Genomic DNA, 26,815 nt, shown 5'->3' with positions numbered 1-26,815 from the left:
TTGGGATCAAACAGTTCTGGTTGGAGCACGCACCCCGCCTCACAATCTTTCCTTCTGCCATTTTACTTAATCTTGCTGAACCTGTTTTCCTCTACCAAAAAAAAAAAAAAAAAAAAAAAAACAATACAAGCTCACCTAGTGGCTGAACTAATTATGTGAAATATGTGAAATGTGCTTTGCAGCAGGTGGCTTTTAAACTATGGACCAGAAAACATATACACTGTAAAAAAAAAAAAAAAAAAAAAAAAAAAAAAAAAATTTTTTTACATTACGAGCCAGTATACACATATAAGTATATACAGTGGAAACAAGGGTTTCACAAAAACTATACTTACCTTACTACTTGGGAGTCACTCGATATATTCTATTGTATTTAATTTTTTATATGCTGATTGCAACTCACTACATTGTTTTTACTCTTAATGGGTAGCTAGCTGTTTAAAAACACTTTTCAAAACCATGCAATTATCAGTGATTACGAAGATTAGTAAGATTCTCAGGAATGGTCTGATGGCTAGGAATTTTCATTGCCAGGGAAACAAAGCAAAAAGGTCAAGGTTACTAGGTCAAGCCCTTGAGAGCCCTGTTGCCAAGGGAACAGATCGGCCACGTCAGGGTTGGTTTACCCATGGGCTGCAGCCCTGTGGAGAAAAGGAGTGGGCCTGTCACTCACATCAGAGGTGGTAAGCCCGCCTCCAAGCCCGGAAGACCCGCCTCCTCTCTGAGGTTAAAGGAGGAAGGCAGAGATTGGAGGTTCAGGCAGTGACGTAACTTGCTGCTTTAGGTGGCCTTCCGCTCTGGCGGCTGTCGCGACGGGGGTTCAGGGAACATTTATTGGGGCTCACCGCTCCCTCTGCTCTTGGAGGTGCCATGAGATCGGTTAGCTACGTGCAGCGCGTGGCGCTGGAATTCAGCGGGAGCCTCTTCCCGCACGCTATCTGCCTTGGAGACGTTGATAACGATACGGTAGGTGCATGCGCACTGCAAGAGACAGCCTGGATCTGTGCAGGGACGGCGCAAGGGAAGTGGAACAGGCCGCCCGAGCGTGCCACGTGAGCGTGAGCATGCGCGCTGTGGCTAGTATGGAGCGCTAAAGAGAAAAACTTTATTGATAGCTTCAGTGTTCGTGGTTGGTTTTGTTCCCTGGGAGGGTTGGTTGGTTGGTTGGTTGGTTGGTTTTTGAGACAAAGTCTCCCTCTGTCACCCAGGCTGGTGTGCAGTGGCGCGATCTCCGGTCACTCCAACCTCCACCTCCCGGGTTCAAGTGATTCTCCTGCCTTAGCCTCTTGAATAGCTGGGATTACAGGAGTCCGCCACCACGCCCAGCTAATTTTTGTATCTTTAGTAGAAACGGGGTTTCACCATTGGCCAGGCTGGTCTCGAACTCCTGACCTCAGGTGATCCCTCCTCGCCTTCCCAAAGTGCTGGCATTAGAGGCGTGAGCCACCGCGCCCGGCCCCTGGGAGTATTTTTTAAGTGGGATAGATAGTTGATCCCTCGGCCTGATTCCGTCAAGTGTTCACTGGAGGAGCCTGGTAAACTCTGGTGGCCGTTTTCTGGATCACTGTTTCTGAGTTAAGCCTCCTGCAGTGGCGTCACCTCTCAAATCACTTACCTTGGCTGGACGCAGTGGCTCACGCCTGTAATCCCACCACTTTGGGAGGCCGAGGCGGGCGGATCACCTGAGGTCAGGAGTTCGAGACCAGCTTGGCCAACGTGGTGAAACCCCGTCTCTACTAAAAATACAGAAATTAGCCGAGTGTGGTTGTGCGCGCCTCAGATCCCAGCTACTTGGGAGGGTGAGGCACGAGAATCGCTTACACCCGGGAGGCGGAGTTTGCAGTGAGCCAAGATCGCGCCCACTGCACTCCAGCCTGGGCCACAGTGCAAGACTTCGTCTGGAAAAAAAAAAAAAAAAAATCACTTTTTTTTTTTATTTTTTTTATTTTTGAGACGGAGTCTCGCTCTGCCACCCAGGCTGGAGTGCAGTGGCCGGATCTCGGCTCACTGCAAACTCTGTCTCCCGGGTGTAAGCGATTCTCCTGCCTCAGCCTCCCGAGTAGCTGGGACTACAGGTGCCCGCCACCTCGCCCGGCTAGTGTTTTGTATTTTTAGTAGAGACGGGGTTTCACCGTGTTAGCCAGGATGGTCTATGATCTCCTGACCTCGTGATCCGCCCGTCTCGGCCTCCCAAAGTGCTGGGATTACAGGCTTGAGCCACCCCGTCCGGCCTAAAAAAATCACCTTTAAAAGCCGCGAAGTGGAAATAACAATGCCGCTCTCCCTGTGGCTCCGCCCCTTCGAAGACTTCTCTGAACCTCCTCCTACCCTCACAGAATTAAGCACACCGTCTGTGCTTAATATAGGCATTAAACTAAAAGTCTGCTGCTGTTAGGCTTGGCCCACTCGGCTGGAACAGATTGGGGTATTTCCCTGCCTCGCTCTCCCGCCAGGGTAACAATCGCCGCCACAACCCAGTGTTAATAACGTCCGGTTTCTTCAGTGCCTGCTTCATGGTAGATGCGGGTGCCTGGCGACTTGTGCTACACCTTGGTTGAATTACAGAAACAATCTCCACCTACCTTTTCTCTCCTCAGCAGTCGTTCCTCTTTATTTTATTTATTTATTTATTTATTTATTTATTTTTGAGACGGAGTCTCACCCTGTCCCCCAGGCTAGAGTGCAATGGAGTGCAGTGGCTTGATTTGGGCTCACTGCAACCTCTGCCTCCCGGGCTCAAGCGCCTCAGCCTCCCAAGTAGCTGAAATTACAGGCGCCTGCCACCACGCCCGACTACTTTTTGTGTTTTTAGTAGAGATGGGGTTTCACCATGTTGGCCAGACTGGTCTTGAACTCCTGACATCGTGATCAGCTCACCTCGGCCTCCCAAAGTGCTGGGACTACAGGCGTGAGCCACCATGCCCAGCCCTTCTTCTCATTTTTTAAATAAATTACCACAGGTCAAGCAGGTAAAACAATGCCTGGCACACAGTTTAGTGCTCTTAAGTGTTCGTGTTGCTGTGAGCATTTTATTCTGTTTTTCTGCAAATCTTTATTGAGCTGCTCATTATGCACCAAGGACTCTGCTACATTCTGGGAATTCAAAAATGAAGGAGAGAATTCCAGTCCTCAATAGCTCATAATCACGTTGTGTAATAGTCACCGGGTAATAAAATGTAATGAGATGCATTGACTGAAATATGTAGAGGATTCTCCGGTGGAGCATTAAAGGGAATAGTGTCTGATGCTCTTTTTTTTTTTTTTTTTTTTTTTTTTTTTGCAGACTTTATCTTTTTTTAATTATGTATTTCATATTTCTAATGCAAAGCACTGGATTGCCCCCTTCTACCCTCTGCCCTGTCTTCCTACTGGGCCTCCCTGCTTCACACTTCCTTCTCTGTCCTGTGCTTATTTCCCACCGCCCCCTAGTGCTGTGATGGAGAAGGTATTTCATGAGGCTTCTTTTGACTCTACCCGCTCTGGGGAGGAAAGAGTTATTCTCATAAATTTGTATTGTGTTTTCTGGGCTTTCGTGTTTCTTCATGAACTGCCAAGCCGTCCAATTTTATGAGAAAATCAGGGGAGGAATTTTTTAATTTTTTTGTTTTTTACAGAGACAGGGTCTCACTCTGTTGTCCAGGCTGGAGTGCAGTGGTGCAATCATAGCTCATTGCAGCCTTGAACTCCTGGGCTCAAATGATCCTACTGCCTGCCCCAACCTCCTGCGTAGCTGGTGCCTGCCATCATGTCTGGCTGATTTTTTTTAATGTTTTGTAGAGATGAGGTCTCACTGTGTTAACCAGGCTGGTCTCAAACCTCTGGCTTCAAGCAGTACACTGGCCTCGGTGTCCGAAAGTGCTGGAATTACAGGTGTAAGCAACCTCGCCAGGCCACATTTTTAAACAGTAAATTATCAATGCACCTTCAGATATACATTATTTTCCATTTTATCTGATTGCCTTCTTTGTTTAAAAGCATTCCCTTTTTTTCATAGCTTTATAGCACCACCTTTTTTGAAATTGTATTTGTCTAAACGAATTACACTGTTATTCACTTCTACAATATTAGATATACTATCATTTTTTTCACCTGAGTTGTAAGCTCCATTACTGTAAGCTCCATAAGGATAGGAATGTTTTAATCTGTTTTTTCCACTGCTATATTCTCAACACTTAGAACAGTGTAGGCACTGGCCGGGATTGATGGCTCACGCCTGTAATCCCAGCACTTTGGGAGGCTGAGATGGAAGAATCATTTGAGTCTAGGAGTTCAAGACCAGCCTGAGCAACACAGTGAGACGCCATCTTTACAAAAAAATGAAAAAATTAGCCAGGTGTGGTGCGTGCCTGTAGTCCCAGCTACTCCGGAGGCTGAGGTGGGAGGATTACTTGAGCCTAGGAAGCTGAGGCTGCAGTGTGATGCAGTGAGCCATGATCACACTACTGTACTCCAGCTTGGGCAACAGAGTGAGACTGTCTCAAACAACAAAAAAACAGAAAGAAAAGAAATAAGAAACATCAACTAATAGAAGGTTTGATTTAAAAAAAACTAGTTTTATGCTTCTGTGATCTGATATTCTCACCAGAAACTCCCATAACAGTTACAACAATTAAAAAAGAAATCAAAGATTTTTTTTTTTTTTTTTGAGACAGAGTTTCACTCTTATCCCAGGCTGGAGTGCAGTGGAGTGCAGAGGTTCACTGCAACCTCTGCCTCCCAGGTTCAAGCGATTCTCCTGCTGGGATTACAGGCATGAGCTACCACGCTCAGCCAGAAATCAAAGATTCAAATACATTCCAATTCGTTTCTAACTTTTCCTTAATATTCACCTGTTATCTCTGTTGCCTTTAGGACTAAATTTCTTGAGAGTATAATATTAGTTCAGTGTGTTCTGGGGACAGGAAGGGGATGTTGGCTGTACCCCAAGAGGAGATCATAAAGCAATTTGCAGAAGTGGGGTTTGAAGCCACTTGGTTAACATCTTGAGCCCCTGTAAAGGGCAGCTACCCAGATACAGATCATGGAGAGGCTCCATACAGGGACCTCCCTTCCCTAGAGCTTAGCCATCACTTGAGGGCCCTGGAGGCCCAGAGTGGGGAGCGGCCCCTTCAGGCTCTACCCCCTCAGGCCCCACCATCCTGTGTGGTTCCCACATACACCTCAAGATCAAAAGGCCTTGCTAGAGGAGGGAGGGCCCCAAGAGTTCACTTTGTCTTTTTATTTGGCCCTTGATTAAATATGAGGTCTGAAGTTAGATTCTCCAAAACTCCACCATCTTGGGCTGTTTTCAAAACGTGTCCCATTTGTAATGGGCAAATGCAAAGAGCCGAAGTCAGGCACGTGTAGCCTAGAGCTATTCAGGTGGCATACTTTTCTGGGGTGGGCCATAAATTGTGTGTAGCCTCAATTTCTGTAACCTCTCCTACCCCCTAACACACACACCCCCAGATGGAAATAAAGAACTGGGAAACTATAGCTGTGTTGGCCCCAAAAGATTGTTTGTTATGTTTTTTGAGACAAGGTCTTGTTCTGTCACCCAGGCTGGAGTACGATGGCACGATCATGGCTCGCTGCAGCTTCAGCCTCCTGAGCTCAAGTGATCCTCCTTCCTCAGCCTCCTGAGTAGCTGGAACTACAGGTGTGCACCACCACACCTGGCTAATTTTTTTTTTTTTTTTTTTTTTTTTTGATAGGGTCTCACTCTGTCACCCAGACTAGAGTGCAGTGGTATAATCTTGGCTCACTCACTGCAACCTCTACCTCCTAGGCTCAAACAATTCTCCTGCCTCGGCCTCCCGAATAGTTGGGACCACAGGCATGCGCCACCATGCTTGGGTAATTTTTATATTTTTTGTAGAAACAAGGTTTCACCATGTTGGCCAGGCTGGTCTTGAATTCCTGAGCTCAACCAATCCACCCGCCTCCGCCTCCCAAAGTGCTGGGATTACAGGCGTGAGCCACCACACCTGGCCTCACCTGGCAGATTTTTAAATTTTTTGTAGAAATGGGATCTTGCCATGTTGCCCAGGCTGGTCTCTAACTCTTGGCCTCAAGTGATCCACCCACCTCCACTGCCCAAAGCAGTGGGATTACAAGTGTGAGTCGTTGCACCTGGCCAGACTTTTAATAAAGTTGATGAAGAGGCAAGTTGAGGTCTTGTGATTTCTCTTGGTTAGGCTAAGTAGAGAAGAGCTTGAAGTGGTTCAGCAGAGTCCCATCCTAACACTTTCTTCTCTCTCCATTTGAAGTTAAATGAACTGGTGGTGGGAGACACCAGCGGGAAGGTGTCTGTGTATAAAAATGATGACAGTCGGCCATGGCTCACCTGTTCCTGCCAGGGAATGGTCAGTATTCACTTCCCTGGGCCTGGAGGGGGGAAGGGGTCCCTTCTGTCCAGGGACAGCCTAGGATGATTCCCACACAGGTGCTCACCCATGTGTCCTGACTCCCCAGCTACTGGGCCCAGCCACTGACTTGCAGCCAATTTGATTCAGGGAGGGCAGCCCCCAGCCAGTGCTCGCATCTGTCCTCACACATGCATACATGGGCTGGGGTGTTTTTGTGTAGCGGAGTACTCCTTGACACTTTATGGAAGTTGCCTAAGGTGGTCTAATCTTATAGTCAAAAATGGGGGCAATAATTTGAATAAGTCTAGAAATATGATAACCTAGCTCTATTAAATATAGAGTTCCTATTTTATTTAAGTTCAGATTGTCTTAACCACCTCAGGTCTTCATGTTGCTGTCTGGGTAAACCAAACCTATATAGCTCAGTTAATAAAGATTATCACCATAGTTCATATGGCACAAGTTTTCAGTGAATGATGGTAATTAGAAAACCTGCCCGCTCCTTGCTTCACAGAGATCAGGGAGTACTGGTCTCCCTTGGCGTCTCCCTGAGCCGCCCTTTCTCTCTTACAGCTGACTTGCGTTGGGGTTGGAGATGTATGTAATAAAGGAAAGGTAAGAACTATAGGGGACCTTTCTTGCTTCCTAGCTCACAGCGGAAATCAGTTGAAGGTTGAAGGCCTCAGCTCTGACCTCTGTGATCTGATTATCGGGCTTGTTTCCAAAACTCCCTCCCCAGTCCATCTCTCCTATACCTCTGTTTGTCCTAGAACCTGTTGGTGGCAGTGAGTGCTGAAGGCTGGTTTCATCTGTTTGACCTGACACCTGCCAAGGTGTTGGATGCTTCTGGGCACCACGAGACACTAATGGGAGAGGAGCAGCGTCCAGTCTTCAAGCAGCACATCCCCGCCAACACCAAGGTCATGCTGATCAGCGACATCGGTGGGCATGCCTACCTTTCAGGCAGCCAGGAGAGTGGGAGTCAGTGGGTGCTAGAGCAGACCCCAAGGGATGGGGGTGAGAGGGAGAATCCATATTCATTTCTGCATTGGTTATATACTGGGCTCCCATGAGAAGCCAGGCATTGCTCAAGGCACTGGAATAGCCGTAGTGAATAAATAGACCAAAATTGCTGCCCTCCTGGGCCTTATTATGAAGAGACAGAAAAGAAACAATATAGGCCAGACGTGCTGGCTCTCGCCTGTGATACCAACGCTTTAGGAGGCTGAGGTCAGAGGATCACTTGAGGACAGGAGTTCCAGGCTGTAGTGAGCTGTGATCTTACCACTGCACTCTAGCGTGGGACCCTGTCTCTCTTTTTTTTTTTTTTCTGAGACGGAGTCTCGCTCTGTCGCCCAGGCTGGAGTGCAGTGGCCGGATCTCAGCTCACTGCAAGCTCCGCCTCCCAGGTTCACGCCATTCTCCTGGCTCAGCCTCCCGAGTAGCTGGGACTACAGGTACCCGCCACCTCGCCCGGCTAGTTTTTTGTATTTTTTAGTAGAGACGGGGTTTCACTGTGTTCGCCAGGATGGTCTCGATCTCCTGACCTCGTGATCCACCCGTCTCGGCCTCCCAAAGTGCTGGGATTACAGGCTTGAGCCACCGCGCCCGGCCTGGGACCCTGTCTCTCTTTAAAAAAGAAAGGAAAACAAAAGAAACACTATACATTTTGTAAGATAATTAAGTGGTATATTAGAAGGTAGTAAGTGCATGACTGGATGCGATGGTTCATCCCTATAATCCCAGCACTTTGGGAGGCCGAGGCGAGTGGATCACTTGAGTTCAGGAGTTTCAGACCAGCCTGGTCAGCACGGTGAAACTCTGTCTCTACTAAAAATACAAAAACTAGCCAGGCCTGGTGGCAGGCACCTGTTATCCCAGCTACTCAGCAGGCCGAGGCAGGAGAATCACTTGAATCTGGGAGGTGGAGGTGGCAGTGACCCAGGATCATGCCACTGCACTCTAGCCTGGGCGCCAGACTCCATCTCCAAAAAAAAAGAGGATAGTAAGTGCAGCCGACCATGTGGCTCAGACCTGGAATCCCAGCACTCTGAGAGGCTGAGGCAGGCGGGTCCCTTAAGCTCAGGCGTTGGAGACCAGCCTGGCCAATGTGGTGAAACCCCATCTCCAGTAAAAACACAAAAATTAGGCCGGGCGCGGGGGCTCATGCCTATAATCCCAGCACTTTGAGAGGCTGAGGCAGGCGGGTCCCTTAAGCTCAGGTGTTCGAGACCAGCCTGGCCAACATGGTGAAACTCCCATCTCCAGTAAAAATACAAAAATTAGGCTGGGTGCGGAGGCTCATGCCTGTAATCCCAGCACTTTGGGAGGCCGAAGTGGCCGGATCACGAGGTCAGGAGACCGAGACCATCCTGGCTAACACAGTGAAACCCCATCTCTACTAAAAATACAAAAAAAAAAATAGCCTGGTGTGGTGGCGGGCACCTGTAGTCCCAGCTACTTGGGGGCAGGAGAATGGCGGGAACCCAGGAGGCGGAGCTTGCAGTGAGCCGAGATCGTGCCACTGTACTCTAGCCTAGGTGACAAAGTGAGACTCCGTCTCAAAAAAAAAGAAAAATAGCTGAGCGTGGTGGCATATGCCTGTAATCCCAGCTACTCTAGAGGCCGAGGCAGGAGAATTGCTTGAACCCAGGAGGTGGAGGTTGCAGTGAGCCGAGATTGTGCCACTGCACTCCAGCCTGGGTGACACGGACTCTGTCTCAAAAAAAAAAAAAAAAAAAAAATAGTAAGTGCAGTGGAGAAAATAATCGCAGAAAAGGCTAGAGTGTCGAGGTAGAGGTAGCAATTTTAAATGGAGTTGTTAGGGCTAAGTCCTCACTGAGAAGGTAACATATGGTTAAAAAAAAAAAAAAGTGGCAAGCAAGGGAACCATACAGATAGGGGGCTTGTAGGTGGTGGGAGATACATGGGATGAATTGGGACACTTGAGTTGCATGTTTGAGAAGTATGAAGGCAGAGAGCGGATAGGAGCTGCGGAACAGATGGACCAAATGGACGGGCAAGATGCCGCAAATGCAGACAGGGGCGGGCGCTGACTGAGTGTGAAGTGAGCAGCACTGCAGATCGGGCATGAAGCCACACTGGCTAGAAGGTGCCACTGTTAGCAGAGGAGCCGGGGCTGCTTGTGGGACTCCAACACCCATCTTGTCTTTCATGCCCACAGATGGAGATGGGTGTTGTGAGCTGGTGGTGGGCTACACAGACCGTGTGGTGCGAGCTTTCCGCTGGGAGGAGCTAGGTGAGGGTCCCGAACATCTGACAGGGCAGCTGGTGTCCCTCAAGAAATGGATGCTGGAGGGTCAGGTAAGCAGCTGACTCCAGAGCAAGGCCCTAGGGAGCTGGGAAGAAGGACTCCTGGAAGAGGCAGTGGGAGAGCAGTCATGGGACAGGGCCAGGGTGGGCAGAAGTGAAGTCACCTTGTCAAGAGAGATCCAAAGACCATTTCGAATTAGGGGCTTAGGGGGAAATTGCTAGTAACAGGCAAAGAGAAAGGCATGTTGGGCTAAGAATGAGGACTGTGAAGGTAGGTGTGGAGTGGGCCACATCAGGACCTAGACCCCAGGTGGGTCATACACAGGGGAAAGCATGTGGTCTGTGTGGAGAGGACGGTGCCAGGCAGGAGCCTGGAAACTCAAAATCCTTCCTCCTGCTGCTACCCTTGAAGCCCAGAGGGCTGTTCCCAGGACCCCTGCCCCACCCCAACCCCCTGCCATTCTCTGCAGGGTCCCACTTCCTTCTGTCTCCCTCTCCCTTTAATCCCATTCCCTGGTGCAGGTGGACAGCCTCTCAGTGACTCTGGGGCCACTGGGTGTTCCTGAACTGATGGTGTCTCAGCCAGGCTGTGCTTATGCAATTCTACTGTGTACCTGGAAAAAGGACACTGGGTCCCCTCCTGCCTCTGAAGGGCCCACGGATGGCAGTAGGTAAGGGGGTACAGGCCTGTGGATGGTGTGGGGGTGCATGGAAGCAGGATGGGCTCCCAGATGGCACGTGGTAGTAAAATGGGTCTGCAGTTGGCAGAGCTGCCTCATCTAGGTCCCAGCCCAAGCACCTTTGCCCCACTGGGGAAGATGACGTTAGGACCAAGGGAATCCTGGGCTCTCACTTTGTAGCACCTGAAAGGGGTCCTGAGATTCCAACCTGGCAGCCCCATCCCTGTCTTTTCTCTTTGCCACATGGGTCAGATAGGGTCAGTGGTAGGTTTCTAAGCTGATTCAAATCCCAGACGCTCTTGCAGGGATATAGGTTACAAAGGGCTGGAGAACTCAGTTCACTTGGTCTCTCGCTTGATCCTTCTACCCTCCTGTGCACAGGGAGACCCCAGCTACCCGAGATGTGGTGCTGCACCAGACATCTGGCCGTATCCACAACAAGAATGTCTCCACTCACCTAATTGGCAACATCAAACAAGGTGAAAGTGCGGTGGGGGTGAGGGAGGGAGATGAGGGGCAGTCGTCAGTTCTGGAAGAGTGGAGATCTATAGCTTGCCCCTCATTCCGAGTCCTGTCCTTTCCCTGCTGCTGCAGAATACCCCTCTCCCCGTAGGCTCTGACCTTGCCCTGCCCTTGACGTTTTCTTCCTCTGGTCCTCCTGTCCTACCCACAGGCCACGGCACTGAGAGTGGTGGCTCTGGCCTCTTTGCCCTGTGCACCCTGGATGGTGAGCAATGCTGGGATGGGGCATGGGGGCTGTATCCCTGTAGGGTCTGCTCGGGGCCTATCCCACCCATGCTCAGCCTGCCTCTCCCCCGGCAGGGACACTGAAGCTCATGGAAGAAATGGAAGAAGCAGACAAGCTGCTGTGGTCAGTGCAAGTGGATCACCAGCTCTTTGCCCTGGAGAAACTGGATGTCACCGTGAGTGGAAAACCTGGCAGAGCAGAACATTCTTGCGTTTTCCACATGGAGAGATGAGATTTGGAATAATCAGGCTATTCTCACATCCCAGGGAACTCCCAACCTGTATCTTTAGTCTCTGTGTCTTTTTTTTTTTTTTTTTTTTTTGAGACAGGGTTTCCATCTGTCACCTAGGCTGGATGCAGTGGCATGATCTTGGTTCACTACAACCTTTGTCTGAAGCCATCCTGTCACCTCAACCTCCTGAGAAGCTGGGACTACAGGCGTGTGCCCCCACACTTGGCTAATTTTCCTAAACTTTTTGTAAAGATGAGATCTCACCATATATGGTTTCAAACTCCTGGGCTCAAGCAATCCTCTCGTCTTGGCCTCCCAAAGTGTTGGAATTACAGGCGTAAGCCACTGTGCCTGGCCTTAAGTCTCTTTAGATAGGTCTAAATCCATCTGAAGCGAGTTTGTTCCCTCTTACTCTACCGTATTTAACGCTATACCGTGCTGTTAGAAGTCTGTCATTTCCATAACTTCAGCAGAAGTAATAGCCCCAAAGAAAAGTTACTGTAAGAGCCTGGAAGTATGTTATTTGTCCCAACTCCAGAGGCGTATTTTGTAGGTTTCTCTTGTCCATATATAAATCTCTATTTAATGTCACTATGGCCCCTGAATCAGCAGGTAGGGGCTACACTTTATATTGCCATCAGGCATGCTTGTTGGTTTAGGAGAAGAGGCAGACCTGGGTTTGAGTCCTGATTCTGCTGCCTCCTAGCTGAGTGGCCTTGGGTGAGTGACTCTATTTCTATAAGCTGAGGTTTCCTCAGTATACTAGTTCCTACGGTGGCTGTGAGTATTATGTGACAGCTCATTTGACAGTCCTGTTTACTACCCAAGCCGTGGATGAAATTCCTCCCCAGCTGGCTGTTTGTCATCCAGAGTCCAGTGCACAGCTCCTTTATGTTCCTTGTCTCTGGCCTTTTTCAGGGCAACGGGCATGAGGAGGTAGTTGCATGCGCCTGGGATGGACAGACGTACATCATTGACCACAACCGCACCGTTGTCCGCTTCCAAGTGGATGAAAATATCCGTGCCTTCTGTGCAGGTGACCCCCGCCCCCATGGCCCCTTTCTGACCACACTTAAATTAGACAGGCGTGTTAGATATGCCAGAGAAGCGTTTGCCCCTCACTTCCCTTTCTGCCGTCTCCCCTGATGGAAGTCTTCATTCACCAGTGAGTTCTTCAGCTCTTTTGTTTGGGGGTGAGGGGTGGTCACTACATTGCCATCTTGACAATCGTAAATAAGAAATAAAAGACAGCAGCCTCTCCACCGCGGAATTTTTTTTTTTTTTTTTTTTTTTTTTTTGAGTCGGAGTCTCGCTCTGTCACCTGGGCTGGAGTGCAGTGGCTGGATCTCAGCTCACTGCAAGCTCCGCCTCCCGGGTTCACGCCATTCTCCTGCCTCAGCCTCCCGAGTAGCTGGGACTACAGGCGCCAGCCACCTCGCCCGGCTAGTTTTTTGTATTTTTTTAGTAGAGACGGGGGTTTCACCGTGTTAGCCAGGATGGTCTCGAACTCCTGACCTCGTGATCCGCCCATCTCGGCCTCCCAAAGTGCTGGGATTACAGGCTTGAGCCACCGCGCCCAGCCACCGCGGAATATTTTAAAGAATGGAATGAGTTTTGTCATCTGTCTGGGATGTGTGAAGACATCAGGAAGTTCTTTTCCACCTGAGCATGTCAGGTCTCTGTGGAGAAAGGTCTCCTAGAACATTTTCATTCGTTCCAAATCAGGGGCCTTGGGAGGCAGCACTCACTCTCTGGGTGACTGCGGGATGCCTTTGGAAGGAGGGATCGGCACCTAAGAGAAGCCTTACTTTCTGATCGTGTTCTGCTAGTCTCGCCCTTGGGCGAGCAAGGCCGTCCCTCATCACTCCAGGGATATCACTGAGATGGGAAAATCAACAAATAACACCTTTTTGGATTCTGTTCTGCCTGGGTTTTGTTGCTATGGTTTTTCTACATCTGAAGTGAGTCAGGTCTTTTCCCATCTTATCTGTTTTACTGAGTTCCTAACAGAGAACAAATAGAGAACCTTTAATTTTTTTTCTGACATCAGTGGGAGGATAGGAAGTGCTGACTTGAAGGTCTGTGTCTTGCTGTCTGCCCCCCACCACCAGCACTGAAACTTCCTGACCTTTGTCTCCCTGCCCACGTCTTCCAGGCCTGTATGCCTGCAAAGAGGGCCGTAACAGCCCCTGCCTCGTATATGTCACTTTCAACCAGAAGATCTATGTGTACTGGGAGGTGCAGCTGGAGCGGATGGAGTCTACCAATCTGCTGAAACTGCTGGAAACCAAGCCAGAGTACCACAGCCTGCTGCAGGAGCTGGGTGTGGGTGAGTCCCAGAAAAGCCAGTGGCCCAGGTGCCCAGGAGACCCTCAGCCTCTTACCCACCCCTTCTTGGCTCTCAGATCCTGACGACCTCCCTGTGACTCGTGCCCTGCTTCACCAAACGCTCTACCATCCAGACCAGCCGCCACAGTGTGCTCCCTCAAGCCTCCAAGATCCCACCTAGCCATACTGGCCTCAGAGCTGGTGAAGGATTCTTCCGAACCCCCACCCTACCCCCTAAAGGTATCTGTGATATTGGCAGGATAGGGAACATGCATTACAGAAATGCAGGATTTGACTCTGGGCGTGAAAGATGGCAGCAACGCTAGGGTGACCATGAACTATAGACCTCGCAGTCTTTTTGGTGAAAGAAGAGACAAGTTGACCCTCTGCCCATTTCCTTGTGGACCTCACCCATCACGCCAGCAGGGTCATAGAACCCTGGCCTTGTTCCAGATCATCTGGGACATGTTCCACTTCCCACTTCGACTGTGTTGAAAACAGAGACTTGTTTGCGTGGCCCCAACACCCATAAGGAAACCAGGCTTTAGGCCCAGGGGAGCAGTGGAGGTAAGGGCTCCACCCCATCTTAAGCTGTCTTCCATGGCACAGTTCCAAGTTCTTGACATTAGTAATTGTTAAAGGAATGGCAAACTGTTTTGTTTTGAGGGATCTTTCTGCAGTCTGGTCTCACCCATGTTCCTAGCAACCCTGAGATGATTTTCCTCCATTTACCAAAGCAGCTGGGTCCGTGCTTTCTCGTGTTGCCATATTCTTCAGGTATTAGTGAGCTTCAGAAGCCCTGCTCCCGTTTTTCCACCCACCCATTCCCCCGTAAAAGAGCTTATTGTCTCTAAGACAATAGACATTTAAAATGTGATGCAGGTTTATGATCCAGACCACAATCAGAATTATATCTTGGGTCATTTATGTGCCGTCTGTTCTTGATTCTCTGTGCTCTAAGTCAGTGTTTTTCAAACGGTGGTTGCAGTCCCTTGGTGGATCATGGCCAGCATTTTTAGAATAGGTAGAATAGAATAAAGTAAAATAGAAAACAGCAGAGTACATTGCTCGCAGTGTAGGTGAATATTGTTTTGTTACAGTCATACGTGCGCGTGTGTACTGAGTGCCATGTGAAATGTATTCCTGCTGTGGTCAGGCGTTTGAAAGCCATTGCTTTCAGATTGCTCTCCATTACACTGACCCTAGTCAGGTGGGTCAGCCTGGGCGAGGGCCCACATTTCCATTTCCTTTCTGTAAGGGACAACGGGCAGAGTTATCATTCAGCTCTTGACAGGCAGGGAGGAAGACCAGAGAAGAACATCGACATAGAGAAACGAGTTTATTCCAATAGAGAAGCAGCTGAGCCAAGGGCTTGCCACTGGGCCTGGGGTCTGCAGTTACAGAAGCAGCAGGAGGCAGACAAGGAAAGGCACAGCACAGAACCCAGGAAAGCGGACCTTGTGGAGCAAGGCAGTGAGGGAGAGGAAAGCTTTTAGGATTTTGAGACCAGGTACTATGGCACAAGTGATAAGTGAGCCCCTCTCCTTTCCTTCTGAGGGCGGGGGAGGCAGCTGAGAAAGGTCAGGCCAGGTGTCACAGGCAGCTCCTTGCATCCCGGTTCTTCTCTAACCCAGTCTACCCCAGGCTCAGGACTCTGTCTCAGCCCAAGGGTCCCACCCAGTTCAGGTTAGCTCTACCACTGTCTTTCTCTCCCCGTTTGTTTGTTTGTTTTTGGAGACAGGGTCTCACTCCTTCGCCCAAGCTGGAGTCCAATGGCACGAACTTGGCTTACAACAACCTTGTGCCTCAGCCTTCCAAGTAGCTGGGATTATAGGTGAGCACCACCATACCTGGCTAATTTTTGTTTTTTTTTTTGTTTTTTTTTTTTTTTTTTTTTTTTTTTTGAGACGGAGTCTCGCTCTGCCGCCCAGGCTGGAGTGCAGTGGCCGGATCTCAGCTCACTGCAAACTCCGCCTCCCGGGTTCCCGCCATTCTCCTGCCTCAGCCTCCCGAGTAGCTGGGACTACAGGCGCCCGCCAGCTCGCCCGGCTAGTTTTTTGTATTTTTAGTAGAGACGGGGGTTTCACCATGTTAGCCAGGATGGTCTCGATCTCCTGACCTCGTGATCCGCCCGTCTCGGCCTCCCAAAGTGCTGGGATTACAGGCTTGAGCCACCGCGCCCGGCTATTTTTGTATTTTTTAGTAGAGATGGGGTTCTGCCGTATTACCCAGGCTGGTCTCAAACTCCTGACATTAAGTCATCCGCCCGCCTCAGCCTCCCAAAGCGCTGGGATTACAGGCATGAGTCATTGCGCCTGGCCTCTTTCTTTACTCCTAATCCATGATTTGAGAGACTCAGACCAGCCAGAAAGACTCTCAGGGGTCTGGCGTCCTAAGCTCCGGGTTCATCTCTTCACAGTGAATTCAAAAAAGCCTCTCTCTCCTGACAGACCCCAAACTTTAAAAAAAAAAAAAAAAAAAGCCTCTGTCTTTTTGCTTTGGCAAAGCCTGGCAGGGGGTTAGAAAGCCACTGATTCCAGGACAAGGCGAGCTTAAGCTCAAGAGACCAGAGATGGGGATGGGAAGAAGGCCTAACGAGGTGGGTAGTTCTAGAAATCAGAAAGAATACTAAATAGGTTAAGTCTGAGTGGTGACAGCCTCACTATCCTGTCTGCCTCGTAGGAGCAGTTCTCTACAAGGCTCTGCCACACACACACCCAAAGTTCAGGGGCTCGGTGGGTACAAAAAGCAAGTGGAAAAGGATAAATACCTAGCGTTCATAGCAGAAGTATGTCCAAGGTTTTGCACAGGGTAATCAAACAATAACTGGCTTCAGACATTTGCAGCCCCAGAAGAATAACTCATAAAAGCTCTCAGCCTTATGAGATGGACATTCCTATACTAACTCCATCTCTTTGTTGTATTGAATTCTGTCTCATGTTTCTTCCCCCCCAACTGTGCAGATGTGCACAGAATCCAAGAGGCAGACACCAGGAGGTCCGGGGACCCGGGTTGGTGAGGCGTGGCAGTCTGGTTGTGGGAGATAACGAGCCCCAGGTGTGGTGAGAGACATGGTGGTGTGGGAAGTTGAGTTGCGTCTGGGGTGGAATTGGGTGGTGGGCAAGGACAGCAGTCAGCAGAGCCTTCAACCCAGCCCACGCAGGCACCCCGTTTTGCTTAGCTTCCCATCTGTGGTCCTGATTTGGCTTTGCTCTTCTTGGGAGGGAAATGAATGAGAATCCTGGCATCGTGGGCGCTCTAGTGAAAACTCCTCCTGGGGAGTAGGATAGCTGCTGAGAAGCAGAGAGGAATGTGGCCAGCTGGGGGAAATGGGACAGCAAGGGTCAGGGTGGTGATTGAAAGGACAGACACCGTAGTCCCCAGCTACCTGGCTTCAAGAACACCCGTTCCCCACACGCCTCTTCTGCTAAGGCAAGGTCTTTCCCTCTGGGGACTGACTGAGACAGCAGTCACTGGCCAGGTTCTTGGTACAGAGGCAGGAAGGGTAGCTCTGAGAAAGGGGCTTTCAGCCGCAGCACTCTGCGCTCCAGGTCGATGCAGCACTGTGGGGTGTAGAGCAGTCATGCCAGGTCACCTCAGCCCGTCACCTGCCTCCCACTTCCCACAGCTTCCACCTGCCTTCTGCTCTCCCCCTTATCCCCATTTCCCTTGACTCCTGTTGGAGGGGGTGACCCAGTTCTCTTGACTTGTCACTGGGTGGTAAGTAAGGAACCTCTAAGGAAGCAAAGGGACAATTGCCAGTCTCTAAGTCACTCTCATCAGAGCCTGGTCCAGGCTTCCACACCTGTGCCTTCTACTGCTTTTTCCCAGTGCTTTGGATCAGGCCCTGAGTGTGGGTGCCTTACCTTGAGAGAAAGCAGAGTCTGCAGGCCCAGACAGAATTCAGGACTCTCAACATCTACAGGAACCATTTGAAAACAGAAGAGGCTGAGTGTTCCCAGTGGTCATGCTGCCCTCCTCTCAGCCCTCACTCCTTCTCTGCCCACCCCATCCCCAGATCCAAGGGCACTGGCACAGAGAGGAGGGGTGGTCAGAACATCTCTGCGGACTCCTTGTGCTGCAGGGACCGAAAGTCTCTGCCTTTGCCCCACCCTGAAGAGAAAGGTGAGAGGTGAGCACCAGGGCTGTTGCAGAAGCGGGAACTTACCCACCACCTGTGCCGAGCACACCACGGTCTCCTGCCCCAGCTGTAGCTCTAACTGCTCCACCTGGGTTGGGGGCCCAGGGGCCAGGTCCCCAGCTGAGGCTTTTAGGACCTTCTTCTCTAACCTGTGGTTGGGAAGCAAAGGTTATGGCTACCACAGCCCCAGGGGGCTTCACCCCATTAATCAGCAGACGTCCCTCTCTACTATGGGTTCACCTCCAACCCCTGACCTCACGTGGGATCTAAATCCTTGCCTTCTCTGCCAGAGTGTTCTAGCCACTCTTTTGTTAAATAACAGCTTTATTGAGATAAAATATGCACCTGTCGTCACTATCTAATTTGAGAACATTTTCATCAGCCCAAAAAGAAATCCTGTCCCCCATTTGGTTTTTTGGGCCACACTCTTACCCCAGACGGCTGAGACATCCAGCAGAGATCCGATTGTATTGGGTACCTGTGTCCACGGCCACTCTAAGCAGCAGGTCCTGGCACTAAGAAAGAGGGATTGTGCTGAATCAGTGAGTCCCTAGGAGAACGGGTTGGGAGTGGGTCCTTCAGTTTCCCAGCCCATTGATGATTCCCTTTTAGAAATGAGTGGAGAAAATGAACTGTCTTTAAAACAGGCTTTTATCGGGGCCAGGCGCAGTGGCTCACACCTGTAATGCCAGCACTTTGGGAGGCTGAGGCGGGTGGATCACCTGAGGTTGGGAGTTTGAGACCAGCCTGACCAACATGGTAAAACCCTGCCTCTACTAAAAATACAAAATTAGCTGGGCTTGGTGACGCATGCCTGTAATCCCAGCTACTCGGGAGGCTGAGACAGGAGAATCGCTTGAACACAGGAGGCAGAGGTTGTGGTGAGTCAAGATCACACCATTACACGCCAGCCTAGGCAACAAGAGCAAAACTCCATCTCAAAACAAACAAAAAAAAACAAAAAAACAAAAAACTGGTTTTTATGAGACTCATACAATAGGGGCAGAACTCCCAGATAAATCAAAAAAGGAAGTGGGCTAGGTGAGGTGGCTCATGCCTGTAGTTCTAGCACTTTGGAGCCAAGAGGATCACTTGAAGCCAGGAGTTCAAGACCAGCCTAGGCAACACAGCAAGACCCTGTCTCTACAAAAAATAAAACGGAAAAAAAAAGTGGTTATATGTGATGAGTTCATAAGTTTGGGGAAGATCTGCCAAAAATGGAGAAATAGTGATCTATTTAGAGGAATCCTTGGGAGTTCGATGGCCTCCTGGTTCGAAAGCTCCAGGTTAGGAATAGAGGAAGGATGAGAAGACTGGAATCCTGTTAGGAAACTCAGCTATGGGTAACCAAGAAGTTTGCCATTGGAAACAAAGGAAGACAAGTTCACCTACTTTGGGACGTAGACAGACACTTTGATATACACTTGGGTATACACACAGGTCATTTTCTCGTTCCAAACATTCGTTGAGTATCTGCTATAAGATATGTTACTGGAAGGTACATCAATGAGTGCTATTCTTTAGGAGTCTAAAGGAAGTAAAATATAACTCTACTATATGGTAGAAAGTTGTTTTATTTTATTTTATTTTTTTTTTTTTTGAGACGGAGTCTCGCTCTGTCGCCCAGGCTGGAGTGCAGTGGCACGATCTCGGCTCACTGCAAGCTCCAAGCTCCGCCGCCTCCCGGGTTCACGCCATTCTGCTGCCTCAGCCTCCCAAGAAGCTGGGACTACGGGCACCTGCCACCACGCCCGGCTAATTTTTTTTGTATTTTTAGTAGAGACGGGGTTTCACCATGTTCAACAGGATGGTCTCGATCTCTTGACCTCGTGATCCGCCCGCCTCGGCCTCCCAAAGTGCTGGGATTACAGGCGTGAGCCACCACGCCCGGCGGCAGAAAGCTTTAAGGTCTATAAAAGGAATGTGAATGCCCTGGCCCCATGGCCCACACCTATGTATAATCCAAATACTTTGGGAGGCCAAGGTGGAAGGATTGCTTGAAGCCAGGAGTTCAAGACCAGCCTGACCAATGTGGTGAAACCCCCATCTCTACTAAAAATACAAAAAAAAAAAAATAGCCAGGTGTGGTGGCGCACACCTGTAATTTCAGCTACTCAGAAGACTGAGCTGGGAGGATTGCTTGAGTCCAGGAGGTTGAGGCTGCAGTGAGCTCTGATCATGCCACTGCACTCCAGCCTGGGTGACAGAGTAAGACCCTGTATCTAAAAAAATAAATAAAAGGACTGGAAAAGTCAGGAAGCGCAGTGGCTCACACCTGTAATCCCAGCACTTTGGGAGGCCAAGGTGGATGGATCTCCTGAGGTCAGGAGTTCCAGACGGCCCTGACCAACCTGGAGAAACCCCATCTCTACTAAAAATGCAAAACTAGCCAGGCATGGTGGCATTTGCCTGTAATCCCAGCTACTCGGGAGGCTGAGGCAGAAGAATTGCTTGAACCCAGGAGGCGGAGGTTGCGGTGAGCCGAGATCACACCATTGCACTCCAGCCTGGGCAACAAGAGTGAAACTCTGTCTTAAAAAAAAAAAAGGGGGGCCGGGCGCAGTGGCTCACACCTGTAATCCCAGCACCAGGAATTTGAGACCAGCCTGACCAACATGGTGAAACCCCGTCTCTACTAAAAATACAAAAATTAGCTGAGCATGGCAGTGCGGGCCTATAATCCCAGCTACTTGGGAGGCTGAGGCAGGAGAATTGGTTGAACCCAGGAGGCAGAGGCTGCAGTGACCCGAGATCATGACACTGCACTCCAGCCTGGGTGACAGAGCAAGACTCCATCTCAAGAAAAAAAAAAAAAAAAATTTAAAAAAGGGATGTGAGTAACATGCCTTAGAGGTTGGGAGGGAGGAAAGGCTGTTTCCTACTGGGGAAATCAGAAAAGGTTTCAAGGAGGAGGTAACATCTGATCTGGGCTTTAAAAGCTTGCAGAATGCGGACCCAGAATGATTGGAGAGCAAGAAGACAGCAATCCAGGTAGAAGCAGCACAGAGCAAAGACGGTGGCCCAGGACCAACGGGAATTTATTGGGAACGTTCAGTAGTGACTGAGTGGTTACATGGTTCCAGAGATTACAGGACCAATGCCTTAGAACACATGAGTTTTTTCCAGAATTACGTTATCCATGCACGCACACCATTCGTCTGTGTAGAGTACACTGAGGAGTACTTAATTTAAGTACTGTATTTTGACCAAGGAAAGGGGGCAGAGTAATGATGGTGACAGATGGAGTTGCACCGAAGAAAGATGGGTTGGGGCAGGGAGGAAGGAGGTAGAGGATCCTGGTTAGGTCCAAGCTAGGGAGAGAGCTGTCCTTTCTCCCTCCTTCCCTCTGCCATCAGGACAGAAAGGAGAGCAGGTGAAGCGAGCGCAGGCAGGGTTGTTAATGAAAGTGTGTCCCTGGGAGGCCTCTCACCTTGCAGTTGACCAGAAGAGCTGGAATCTCTGTCCTGCTGGTCTTCCTCCTGATCTCCTGGCCATGAATCAGGGCCTGCACCCGGGGAGACTCCCCCTGAAGCCAGTTCGGGTTTCCCTCTACCAGGCGTCTTTGTATCACACTGTGCGGCTGCTGGCTCCATCATGAAACAATGAAGGTAGGCAGTTCTAAACCCAGGTATCCAGGCTGCTCAGTTACCCCACTTAGATATCCCAGAATGCTTCCCCAACCCCCCCGCCCCAGACCTGAGCCTTATCCTAGGAGTTGACCCTAGGGTCCCAGCAGTCAGATAATGAGAGCAGAGTAAGCCCCAGTATCAAATCATGCCATTTTCCTTGGACACCCATAGATTGCTCAGCAGTGAAGAAATGGGAAGAGGAGAATGGTCCATTCTTGGTTAAACTGACTTAGTAGCTAAAGGGACATTTCAGGAATTAGTATGCTTGGGGGAAATTTTGTCTCAAACTTACATTTTTTTTTTAACTAGGAGGTTTTTTTTTTTCTTCCCCTCTGACCTCATCCTTCCCCTCTGACCTCACCCTGGGCTTCGAATCCCAGGGTTGGTGGTGTGATGAAAAACAGTAGAAGCTCTTAAGAACTAGGCCAAGCATGGTGGCTTACACCTGTAATCCCAGCACTTTGGGAGGCCAAGGTGGGTGGATCACTTGAGATCAGGAGTTCGAGACCAGCCTGGCCAACATGGTGAAACCCTATTTCTACTAAAAATACAGCTGGGCACGGTGGCTCACACCTGTAATCCCAGTACTTTGGGAGGCAGAGATGGGCAGATCACGAGGTCAGGAGCTCAAGACCATCCTGGCTAACACGGTGAAACCTCGTCTCTACTAAAAATACAAAAAAGGCCGGGTGCGGTGGCTCAAGCCTGTAATCCCAGCACTTTGGGAGGCCGAGACGGGCGGATCACGAGGTCAGGAGATCGAGACCATCCTGGCTAACACGGTGAAACCCCGTCTCTACTAAAAATACAAAAAACTAGCCGGGCGCCTGTAGTCCCAGCTACTCGGGAGGCTGAGGCAGGAGAATGGCGTGAACCCGGGAGGCGGAGCTTGCAGTGAGCTGAGATCCGGCCACTGCACTCCAGCCTGGGCGACAGAGCGAGACTCCGTCTCAAAAAAAAAAAAAACACAAAACACAAAAAAAACTAGCCGGGCGTAGTGGCGGGCACCTGTAGTCCTAGCTACTTGGGAGGCTGAGGCAGGAGAATGGCGGGAACCCAGGGAGCGGAGCTTGCAGTGAGCCGAGATCGTGCCACCAGGCTCCAGCCTGGGCGACTGAGCAAGATTCCATCTCAAAAAAAAAAAAAAAAAAAATACAAAAATTAGCTGGGTGTGGTGGCACGTGCCTGTAGTCCCAGCTACTTGGGAGGCTGAAGTGTGATGATCACTTGAACCCGGAAGGCAGAGGTTGCAGTGAGCCAAGATCATACCACTGCACTCCTGTCTGGTTGACAGAGCAAGACTGTATCTCAAAAAAACAAAACAAAACAAACAAACAAAAAACTCTTAAGAACTAGGATGCTGGGAGTCATCTTTGACCTGTCCCTCATCTACAGCCACTCCCATTCCATCCAGTCACTTTCCAGATTCTGCAGATTTTGCCTCCTGTGTAGAATCAATCTGTCCCTCCTTTCCTTCTCTCTCTTCTTTCTTTCTTTTTCTTTTATTTTGCCTTCTGTTCTTTCAAGACGGGATCTTGCTAAGCTGCCCAGACTGGACTCTAATTCCTTGGCTCAAGGCATTCTCTAGCCTCAGCCTCCCAAGCAGCCAGGACCACAAGCGTATGCCACAGCACCTGGCCTCCATCCTTCCTTTCTGTTACTGCGTGTGTTCCACACTCCCCGCAGCTCTCTTGGATCCCTCAAATACCTTCTTAAGTTCATAACCTGTCTCCAGACCTGTTACCTTTCAAATACATCTGCTTGGAGCTTCAGACTGGAAGCTAAAAACCTTGCTACTCCAAAATGTGGTCCTCAGATCAGCAACTTTAACATCATTTCGAAGCCTCTTAAAAATGCAGACTCTCATACCTACTGAATCAGATGTTTCATTGTGACAAGATCCCCAGGTGATTCATGTGCAGGTTAAAGTTTGAGAAGCACCAAAGTAAAACATGAAACTAACCATGTACTCTCTTATTTAAAATGCATCAAAGACCCCCTACCCCACATTGCTTGCATACTAGAGCTCAAGCTTTTTTTTTTTTTTTTTTTTTTTGAGACGGAGTCTCGCTCTGTCGCCCAGGCTGGAGCGCAGTGGCCAGATCTCAGCTCACTGCAAACTCCACCTCCCAGGTTTACGCCATTCTCCAGCCTCAGCCTCAGCCTCCCGAGTAGCTGGGACTACAGGCGCCCGCCACCTCGCCCGGCTAGTTTTTTGTATTTTTTAGTAGAGACAGGGTTTCACCGTGTTAGCCAGGATGGTCTCGATCTCCTGACCTCGTGATCCACCCATCTCGGCCTCCCAAAGTGCTGGGATTACAGGCTTGAGCCGCCGCGCCCGGCCGAGCTCAAGCTTTTGAAGGTGATCCACAGCTCAGATGACGGGGCCATGCCTCCTTCCCTGCCACTCTGTTTATGGGCCCCAGAAGCACCACTCCTACCAGGCTGCTTTTTGCCTCCATGCCTTCACTCCTCTCTCCTCTTTTCCTGAAACTCCTCTTCCCCACTCTTCTTGAGACTAGACTGAATAACTGATTTAACACACTTTATTTGAGAGAGAGGTTGCATCTTAAGTTTGGGATTCTGTGTACATCTTATAATGCAGGATGTACCTTCTCCAGGGTACCCTCTCTGAGCTCTTCATGCTTCTCTCTCCATGCACCCCAAGCTGGGGTCCCTTGTCTTAGCTCCCTTTGCCATGCTTCTCACAAATGTTATGTATGCATTTTACTCTCCCATTAGCCTGGAAAGCCCCTGAGTCTACCTCACTCATTTTTGTATCCCAGGGCATGGCTCAGCATCTAGTAGGCACTCAATAAATGCTTGCTGCAGACTGACTCTCTCCCAGGCTCTACGCACCTCTCCACCTGCCCTCTCTCCTTGGGAGCCTGGGATTGTTTTTCTGCCCTTAGATTAATGAGGCCCTTGGGGTTGCTCCTGGCAGCGAAACTGCCAGCAGGAGACCCAGTGCTGGGAAAAGTTCAGCGGGCTCTGGGACTGGCTGGAGAGACTGGCCCTGCACTTCCCATCTTCCACCTTCCCACGATGGACACAGGCTTCAGGTCCCTCCCACTGTTGTGCAGTTTGCTCCACAGCCATCCCAGGGAGGGAGACAATGGGGTCTCCCCTACCTGTCGTGCCTTTGCTCCCAAAGCCACAGCAGGTAGCTGCTAGAGATCAGTTGGGGACATCCTAGGCAGAGGGGAGAGGTGAAAAGCCCAGGACTTTCTCGTCAGAAGGCGGGACCTGCCACTCTGGGATGGCAATGTCAGTAGAGCACCTTCTCCTGGGGCTGAACAGATATAGGATGGTCCCCAATAGGTTCTAGCCGTTGAGAACCAGGGAACCCACGTCCCTGCTCCATTCCCGTTTTTCAGCTATGCTTGCTGCCACTGCAAGGAGGAATAAGCCACTGGCAGTTCCTTGAATTGAAGTCTCAGTGCAATCCCTTTTCCTTGTTGGGAGCTAGGGAATTGCCAGGCCTCTGGGCTGTGGCCCTGGTGTGGGCAACCCAGGCTGAGATGAGTCTGGAAAGGTAGAGCTAAGTAGAGAAAGGTAACAAGGTGGTGCACTGGCCTTCAGCTTCCCTGGGAGTAGCAGTTGGTGGAGTGCAGGCCGGCAGATATGCTTCCAACCTCTCCGTACAGGCCTGGTTGAGTACCTCTTCTCAAACTAGGAGAGGGGACTGGGAACCAAGTGCTCCCAAGCCTTTCCACAAAGGATTTCCTCTCTCCCATGGGTCAGAGGACAGGAATATTTCTCAGACTAAATGAAATAATAGCTGGAGGAATAATCATAGCATTTAGATAGCGCCTGCTATTACGCACTGTTCTAAGTGCTTTAAATATATCAGCTCTAACAACTCTCCCAACAAACCTATGATTGCTTTTATTCTCATTTAACAGATGAAGAAACTGAGGCACAGAGACATAAAGTCAATTGCCCAAGTTAGTAAGTGGCAGAGCCAGGATCTGATCCCAAGCGAAGTGGCTCCGTGGCCCCGCTTGTCAGCACTCAGAGAGGAATGCCTGGATCTGCAGTTGTCCCCCGCCCACTCACATCCTTACTGTTACTCCCCTGCCCATTCCTCTGAGGCCAAAGCTGCTGCAGACGGATGGGAGGAGAGGAGCCTGGAAGGTCTATTCCACTTAGGAGTGGGGGGAGCAGCGTTCAAGGTGGCCAGGGGCCCCTGGCAAGAGCCACACACAAGCCCGATGCCTGGGGAAGGATGGAGACCCCCAGTGCTTTGATTCTGAGGAGAAAGGACAAATGGATAGACAGCCCTGGTGGAGAGAACCTGTGGTTCAGGGGGAGCAGGAAGTCACAACCCTAAACTGGCCAGTCCTCTGGGCCCTCCCAGTTTTAAGTGACCACTCTAGAAGGTTCCTGTGTTCCTGGAAGCCCCCACTCCTAAACAGCCTAGCTCCTCACCACCCTCAAGTTTTGGGCCATTAGAGGGAAAAGGCAGGGAAGCTAAGCAGTGAGAATAGGACCCCTCAGAGCCACCAAACCATGGTAACATCCGCAGTGAAGAGCCTCAAGTTGACAGGATGACCTCTCCCCATCTCAGCAAGGGAGCAGGACCTGAAAGCTGAGGGTCTGCACTTTCTGGTCTTGCCTCTCCTGCTCAGGATCTGAGAAGTGGAAGGAAAGGGCCAGGGGACGCTGGCGGGGGAGGGGGGACGCCTCACCAAATCCTTGGAGGTGCCGAGCCTCTTGAGGCTGTCCAGCGGGAGCAGGTCGGCCGAGTCCTTGTGCAGGAACCGGGTGGCCTGTTTGAGCCGGCGCTGCTGGCTCAGGTGGGCTCGGTCTCGAAGCTGTGCCTCCTGCCCCCTGGTCCTGGCTTCTCCCTCATCTCTCCTGGCTTCCTGCTTGGTGCTCATGGCCCCTGCTGGAGGAGTGGGCCGGGAGCTACTCAGGGGGCGTCACCGAGTCCTCTCTGCTTCTTCCTGCCTGTCTCCGTCCTGTGCTGCAGCTCTCCTTCCAACAGGAGGGTCCCCGCGGGAGGGAAAGAGGAAAGAAATAAATAATGTTCAGGAGCAGCCGCGTCGTCTCCAATTTCCCGAGATTGCTGTAGAGGGAGTGAGACTCCGGCTGGAAAAACCCAGTCCTAGAAGAGAGGGAGGGTTGGCAGGGCCCACAGCTGGCTGACTTGGCCGCGTCCCCAACGCTGGGGTCCTGTTCAGAGCGGGCGGTGGATGGGGCGTGTGTGTGTGTGTGTGTGTGTGTGTGTGTGTGTGAGAGAGAGAGAGAGAGAGAGAGAGGAGAGAGAGACAGTGATGTAAACTGTCAGGGTGCCTGTGCCAGGTGGTTTGCAAGGAAGCGCCTGTCACTGTGTGGGGGCAGCAGCCCTAGTGCCCCTCCCAGCGTGTGTGGCCCCTGCCCTCCTCTGCATCCCTCCCAGGCTTCCCAGGGCCGCCCAGCTGTTTCCTCTGCC

The 26,815-nt window shown here is 50.4% G+C and overlaps 2 protein-coding genes across 6 annotated transcripts; one reads left to right on the top strand and one right to left on the bottom strand.

Moving 5' to 3' along the window:
* Positions 1–749: 749 nt before the first annotated feature.
* Positions 750–23,340, top strand: ITFG2 (integrin alpha FG-GAP repeat containing 2). 4 transcript variants are annotated; one of them, XM_030938700.1, is made up of 14 exons: positions 754–966; positions 6,249–6,344; positions 6,921–6,962; positions 7,118–7,364; positions 9,532–9,671; positions 10,143–10,291; positions 10,682–10,779; positions 10,974–11,027; positions 11,123–11,223; positions 12,199–12,316; positions 13,436–13,609; positions 13,686–13,848; positions 20,696–21,357; positions 22,906–23,340. In XM_030938700.1, the coding sequence occupies exons 1-12, from the start codon at positions 871–873 to the stop codon at positions 13,787–13,789; spliced, it is 1,419 nt and encodes a 472-aa protein (XP_030794560.1). In that variant the 5' UTR covers positions 754–870; the 3' UTR covers positions 13,790–13,848; positions 20,696–21,357; positions 22,906–23,340. The 4 variants fall into 4 exon arrangements, with proteins under 4 accessions (XP_010357490.1, XP_030794560.1, XP_010357491.1 ...); XM_010359188.2 differs by lacking the exons at positions 20,696–21,357; positions 22,906–23,340 and having other exon boundaries at positions 750–966; positions 7,118–7,289; positions 13,686–14,535; XM_010359189.2 differs by lacking the exons at positions 6,921–6,962; positions 20,696–21,357; positions 22,906–23,340 and having other exon boundaries at positions 765–966; positions 7,118–7,289; positions 13,686–14,535.
* On the bottom strand, positions 15,772–26,497 carry NRIP2 (nuclear receptor interacting protein 2). Of its 2 annotated transcripts, XM_030938703.1 has the most exons (6): positions 26,070–26,497; positions 21,180–21,332; positions 18,182–18,264; positions 17,777–17,898; positions 17,475–17,527; positions 15,772–17,171 (listed from the first exon to the last, which is right to left on the bottom strand). In XM_030938703.1, the coding sequence occupies exons 1-6, from the start codon at positions 26,259–26,261 to the stop codon at positions 17,079–17,081; spliced, it is 696 nt and encodes a 231-aa protein (XP_030794563.1). In that variant the 5' UTR covers positions 26,262–26,497; the 3' UTR covers positions 15,772–17,078. The 2 variants fall into 2 exon arrangements, with proteins under 2 accessions (XP_030794563.1, XP_030794562.1); XM_030938702.1 differs by having other exon boundaries at positions 15,772–17,898.
* Positions 26,498–26,815: the final 318 nt, after the last annotated feature.

This window comes from Rhinopithecus roxellana, chromosome 10 (assembly GCF_007565055.1).
Source record: "Rhinopithecus roxellana isolate Shanxi Qingling chromosome 10, ASM756505v1, whole genome shotgun sequence".
NCBI lineage: Eukaryota > Metazoa > Chordata > Mammalia > Primates > Cercopithecidae > Rhinopithecus > Rhinopithecus roxellana.
Note: the sequence above shows the minus strand (reverse complement) of the source record. Positions and strands in the feature narration are given on the sequence as shown.

Bases quoted from the DNA above. Each gene is read 5' to 3' on its own strand.
- ITFG2 (XM_030938700.1), top strand. From the start codon at position 871: ATGAGATCGGTTAGCTACGTGCAGCGCGTGGCGCTGGAATTCAGCGGG. The intron at 7,365-9,531 runs GTGAGAGGGAGA...TCATGCCCACAG, and splicing joins GCAGACCCCAAGGGATGGGG to ATGGAGATGGGTGTTGTGAG. The intron at 12,317-13,435 runs GTGACCCCCGCC...CACGTCTTCCAG, and splicing joins TATCCGTGCCTTCTGTGCAG to GCCTGTATGCCTGCAAAGAG.
- NRIP2 (XM_030938702.1), bottom strand. From the start codon at position 26,261: ATGAGCACCAAGCAGGAAGCCAGGAGAGATGAGGGAGAAGCCAGGACC. The intron at 18,265-21,179 runs GTGAGAGGCCTC...CCTCTTTCTTAG, and splicing joins CTCTTCTGGTCAACTGCAAG to TGCCAGGACCTGCTGCTTAG. The intron at 17,899-18,181 runs GTAAGAGTGTGG...TCCCAACCACAG, and splicing joins GGATGTCTCAGCCGTCTGGG to GTTAGAGAAGAAGGTCCTAA.